Raw genomic sequence first — 6,082 nt, forward strand, 5'->3', positions numbered from 1 at the left:
GCAAATCTTGATTGCATCTCTCTGGATGAGCCTGTCTCCAGATTTGGGGATCACAGTTTATCTTGTGACCTCAGTTCTTAGATGGGTACAAGGAAAGTCATTGATTTTCAGTTTATTCTGCTTTTCTTTTTTTGTAGGGATGGAAGTGAAGACTTCCAAGATCTTTACATGTAGGTGCTAAAACTGGAAGTTCTCTCCAAGTGCTCTGTACCTGTTCTTAATCCTTCATATTCTCAATTTTACATTTATGTTCATAAATCTTGATGGCAGCTTTATGCTAAAGATATAGAAGTGTGCCAGGGCCATTGCAAGCATGCAGTAAATACATATTCAAGGAAGAAATCAATGAACTAAGAGAGTAGATTTTGTGTGCTCACAAAAATGTGAGGTAAAGTATATGTTAATTAACTTAGTCATTACACATTGTATACATATCTCAAAACACCATAAATATATACAATTTAAAACAAACATTAAAAAGAAAAAAATGTGCTGTGCTCTGAGAGGCTGGTGAAAAATGCACAGGACTGAAAACTTAGAGATACTGCAAATTTTAGCACTTTTATTCCTTGAACTCTTCAGGAGGAACCTCTTCTCTGAACCTGATGACCCTTGAAATAATTTCTTTAACTGAGACCAGTTAAAGCTCTGATAAGATTTTTAATGCTCAGAAAAGCTACCAAAATGTTTGGCATCCATAGAGAATTGTGACACTAGAGAGCTTATGTATTTCTAATGGAAAAGAATATTTAAAATACTTCACTTTAAATTTAAATGGAAATTATTTGAACTTAATTGATAGTAAATTTGAACCAATAAATAGAGCAAGATATTATTCATTTCATGCAAGAAAAAAAAAAAAAAAAAAAGAAAGGTAAGTACCAGATCTGTTACAGCTTCCCTGCACCGGGCTTCACAGTGGGAAAAATTTCAGTTATTGAGTCAAGGATGAGTCTGACAGATGTGATCCTTAACTTATTATTTGGAGTGCATCTTTTATCACTTAGCCATTTCTGTGTAACAGATCTCCATTAAACATAGTGTATTCAAACAATAATTATTTGTAATTGTTCTTGACTTATAGATTGGCTAGGCAGATATGCCGGGTTCTGAACTAGGTTCCTCCACATTTTTTGGAATCAGCTAGCTATAAGCTGATCTAGAATGGACTCTTCTGGGATAATTCAACCCTGCTTCAAAACATCTGTCTTTTTCCAGCATCCTAGCTTTGGTGTTCTCATGAGAATCATGTGTATGCCAGAGAGAGAGAGAGTAGATGCATGCATGGTTTCTTGACCCTTACACTCTGAATATTCCTTCTGTCACATTCATTTTGTAAAACAAGTCACACATCTAGACTAGATTCAAGAGATAAGGAAATGGACACAATCCTGATGAGAGGCACTCCTGAGTCACATCATAAAGGGCATGGCTGTTTTGTTTTGTTTTTTTCTTTTTTAATCCATCCACCACACAGCTCATGAAAAATCACCTAATTACTAATCACCTAACTGGGTGGTTTAAAACAGCAGTAATTTATCCTCTTACAGTTCAGGAAGCCAGAAGTCTGGAATTAAGATGTCAGCATGTCTGTTTCTTCTGAAGTCTCTAAGGGAAAATCTGTTCCATGCTCCGCTCCTTCAATGTGGTGCTCAACAATCCTTGGTGTTCCTTGGTTTGCACAGTCATCAATCCAATTTCTACATCCATCTTCACATAACCGTCTTCCCTGTGTGTACAACTCTGTGTCTTCAAATCTCTCTCTCTCTCTTTTTATATGATGACATTAGCCATTGGATTTAGAATCCACCCTAGTCTAGTTTGACTTCATCTTAAATTGCTTACACTGCAAAGGCCTTGTTTCTAAGTAAGGTCACATTCACAGGTATCAAGGATGAGAACATCAACATATCTTTTTGGGGAAAACAATCCAGTCCACTACAGTGACTATGTATATTTTATAAAAATGTTTAAGAGAAACAAAATACCATAAATAACACAGGCTATAAATATAGCCTGTAAATTTATGAAAGATGTAAAAGCTGAAGCTGTAAGAAAGTGTGTAAGAAAAAGAGGAAACACCAATTAACTTGCAAAGTGACTAAGGCCTACTAGACCTCCACTATGAGTGTTCTCATGTCAATCACAAAGCATTCCTTATTATTTATGGTTGTCAAATTTTAGTTTCTTACAGTTATAGAACATTCTTTACAGATTATTAGAGTGATTTTCAAATAGTTTCTGTTTCAACCAAGAACAATAAGATAGTGAATGAAAGAACCAGAAATAGCCTGTGGGTTTTCTCACCACAAAAAGTGGATAAGTATGTGAAGTAATGCATATGGTAAAATAACTTGATTTAGCCATTCCACAATGTGTGTGTATGGGTATATACATATGCATATATATTTTAAATATATATTTTTGTTCTCATAATTGTTATATATATAACATCATGTTGTACACCCTAAATATATACAAGCTTTAATTGTCACGAATATACTTATTTTTACTGTGCTAGTTTGTTGGACACATTAACATGCACTACTAAATTCATTTTATAGCCTCCCAATCTACTTGTGAGTTACATGCAGCTGGTAGAAAACCATTGTAATGGAGTCTTATGAGATGGTTATTGAACTTAGTTAATTCAAGAATATCTGTGTTAGGCTTAAAAATTAAGAGATTATTGAAGGAGAAAGATTTAAAGGAATATATTTTTTTACCTCAAACTCCCATTACGTGCAATAGATATATACTTCAGGAAATCAAAATTAAACTAAAATAGTCAACACAAGTTGCATATTTTTGTGGTGGCTTTTAAATTTTTCTGAAAATTGACAAATAAACATGGAGGTTAGTTACTGCTTGAATAAGAAGCAGTACAATTAACAGAAACCTTGGCTAAGGAAGACTTACAGGAACATATATTATTGTTCAAGTTGCATATTCAAAGCCAATATATGCTTCTTCTACTGGAAATATAAATTTTGTGTAATTAAATTTGACAATCTTATTTTGTCTCCTCCATGGTTTTGAAAGCCAAATTCCCTTGTAGTTGGCAACTTTACCTTAATAAAAATGTGACTAGATATTTTTAAGAGATTAACATATTGAATTTCAAATTCAGAAGAGTCTGTTCAAACTATTGTGGCCACATCTCAATAGCTTTTGCCTTACCAAGTTACTTACATTTTCTAATTGTAATTTATCTTTTATGAAAAATATAGATATAATAATTATCTCTTGAGTTGTTGCAAGGGCATGTGTCAAAGACAATGCCTTAATAAACCATGTTTGCTATTACTATTACTCTTTGATTTACTCTGGTGTCAAGCAAATATTTGTTGTTTAAACTCTAAGAAGAGCTTATTATTAAATAATTAATGGATAATTTAGCCAATGACCAAAGAAGCCCAAAATCATGTCATGAAATATTAATACTAAGGTAATTTTATTAAATAACTTTATTTAAGCATACAACCCATATAAAGAATTTGTATTATGGACTCTTGGCATCTGCAAAACTTTACTTTTTATAATTTTTATAAGGTTAGATGCCATACTTCATTGTTACATCGCAATAGCTGCAGATTATACAGTGGTTTGTGATGGCTGTTTTTACTTATCTTTCATAAGGTTTCTTACCCTTTTTCATGTTGCTCTGTGCCCCAGGCGGCTGGCATTTATATATTGCATCAACAGACATTCTTGTCCCCATGTTGTATTTGGTTTGGCTGAGAATAGAAGCCAGCAATAGATTTGAGAGAGTCAGATCAAAATAAGGTTGGGATGGCTGCCTTGCTGTACTAAAGAACAGAGATCCTATTAGGTTACTTTTTTTTTTTACATAGTTTTAGCATTCTATTGGCTCCAGTTAACACTTCTACTTGCCCCTTCAGGCCAAGAAGTGTAAAATTTCTGTTGTATGATCTGTGTGGCTGTTACCTAATCTTGTTCACAATTTTTAAATAGCCCTCTCATAAAGCGTTTTCTCACTTATCCCAATTCAGGAATACCATCTCTTTCTTGCTAGGACCCTGAATGATATACAGAAATGCACCCACCAGTTAGTGATGAAATAAGAGCAACTCTTCCACTCTGTTTTAAGCTTTAGTTAGTAGGTTCTGCTGTTCCTACTTTGGAAGCATTCTTACACAATAGAAGTCAAAACACAATAAACATACGTGTGCATGGGTCTTTATAGCAGCACCATTTATGATCCTTTGGGTATATACCCAGTAATGGGATGGCTGAGTCAAATGGCATTTCTAGTTCTAGATCCTTGAGGAATCACTACACTGTCTTCCACAATGGTTGAACTAGTTTACAGTCCCACCAACAGTGTAAAAGTGTTCCTATTTCTCCACATCCTCTCCAGCACCTGTTGTTTCCTGACTTTTTATTTACTGCAGCACTATTCATAATAGCAAAGACTTGGAACCAACCCAAATGCCCATCAATGATAGACTGGATTAAGAAAATGTGGCACATATACACTGTGGTATACTATGCAGCCATAAAAAAGGATGAGTTCATGTCCTTTGTAGGGACATGGATGAAGCTGGAAATCATCATTCTCGGCAAGCTATTGCAAGAACAAAAAACTGAACACCGCATGTTCTCACTCATAGGTGGGAATTGAACAATGAGAACACTAGGACACAGGAAGGGGAACATCACACACCAGAGCCTGTCATGGGGTGGGAGGAGGGGGTAGGTATAACATTAGGAGATATACCTAATGTAAATGATGAGTTAATGGGTGCAGCACACCAACATGGCACATGTACACATATGTAACAAACCTGCATGTTGTGCACATGTACCCTAGAACTTAAAGTATCATTAAAAAATAAAATAATAAAAAATAATAAAAATAAGTCAAAACACATCTAACTTCTGTAAGACTTTTCGAGTGATTGTCCTCTTGGCAGCTCCTTTCACTTCATTGTTCCTCAGGCTGTAGATGATGGGGTTTAGCATAGGTGTGATGACAGTGTAGGACAATGACACTAGCTTCTTGCTCTCAGGGGACTGGTTTGATTTGGGCCGCAGGTAGGTCAGACTGGCTGTTCCATAGAAGAGGGACACCACAATGAGGTGTGAGAAACAAGTAGAAAATGCCTTCTGGCGACTAGTGGCAGAGGACATCCTCAGAATCGTTATGATAATGCGGGTGTAGGAAACCAAAATGAGAGAAAAGGGAAACATGATAAACAGGAGTGTGGAGGCAAGTGCTTGCATTTCATACATGGTTGTATCCACTGTGACTAGTTTTAACACTGGGGGACCATCACAGAAAAAGTGGTCCACGGCATTTGGTCCACAGAAAGGCAGGGCCATCATCCAAGCCGTCTGTAGCATAGACACAGGAACACCGGACATCCAAGAGCCCATGGCCATCCACCAGCATAGGGACCTGTTCATTATGACTGAGTAACGGAGAGGGTTACAGATGGCCACAAAGCGATCATAAGCCATCATGGAGAGAAGGAAACATTCAGAACTGCCGAATAAGAAGAAGAAGTACATCTGGGTACCACAGCCCACAAAAGAGATGATTTTCCTTGGGGACACTAGATCTACAAGCATCTTTGGCACCATAACCAAGGTGAAACATACTTCAAGAAGTGATAGATTTCGAAGAAAGAAGTACATGGGTGTTTGAAGTGTGGGATCCACACTGGTAACTGTGACAATAAGAAAGTTGCCCAACAAAGTGACTGTATAAATGGCCAGGAACAAAATAAAGAGGGCAACTTGCATCTCGGGGTGGTTTGTAAAACCAAGAAGAATAAATTCAGTGACCCTGGTGTGATTTTCACAGATCATATCTTAGACGAGTTTCTCTCTAAAAATCGAAGTATGTGCATCAAAGGGTATTAAATCAATATAGAGATAATCTCAAAAATATTAATAACATCAATAAAACATCTTTATTCTCAGTTGTCTCACCATTCTGTTTCTCTGAAGCAGAAATGATGTTTACAGTAAGATAAAATTAAGGAAAAATAAACATTTTGTATAAATCTTACTCATTGTTTACCACCTAGATGTAATTTTTCTCTCATGAGTAGTC

The 6,082-nt window shown here is 35.9% G+C and overlaps 1 protein-coding gene across 1 annotated transcript; it reads right to left on the bottom strand.

The window, feature by feature from the left end:
• Window positions 1-4,884: 4,884 nt before the first annotated feature.
• On the bottom strand, window positions 4,885-5,835 carry LOC104657699 (olfactory receptor 10A7). The gene has a single exon (XM_010357566.1). The coding sequence runs from the start codon at window positions 5,833-5,835 to the stop codon at window positions 4,885-4,887; it is 951 nt and encodes a 316-aa protein (XP_010355868.1).
• Window positions 5,836-6,082: the final 247 nt, after the last annotated feature.

The sequence above is a fragment of the Rhinopithecus roxellana genome, chromosome 10 (genome assembly GCF_007565055.1).
Source record: "Rhinopithecus roxellana isolate Shanxi Qingling chromosome 10, ASM756505v1, whole genome shotgun sequence".
Classification (NCBI taxonomy): domain Eukaryota; kingdom Metazoa; phylum Chordata; class Mammalia; order Primates; family Cercopithecidae; genus Rhinopithecus; species Rhinopithecus roxellana.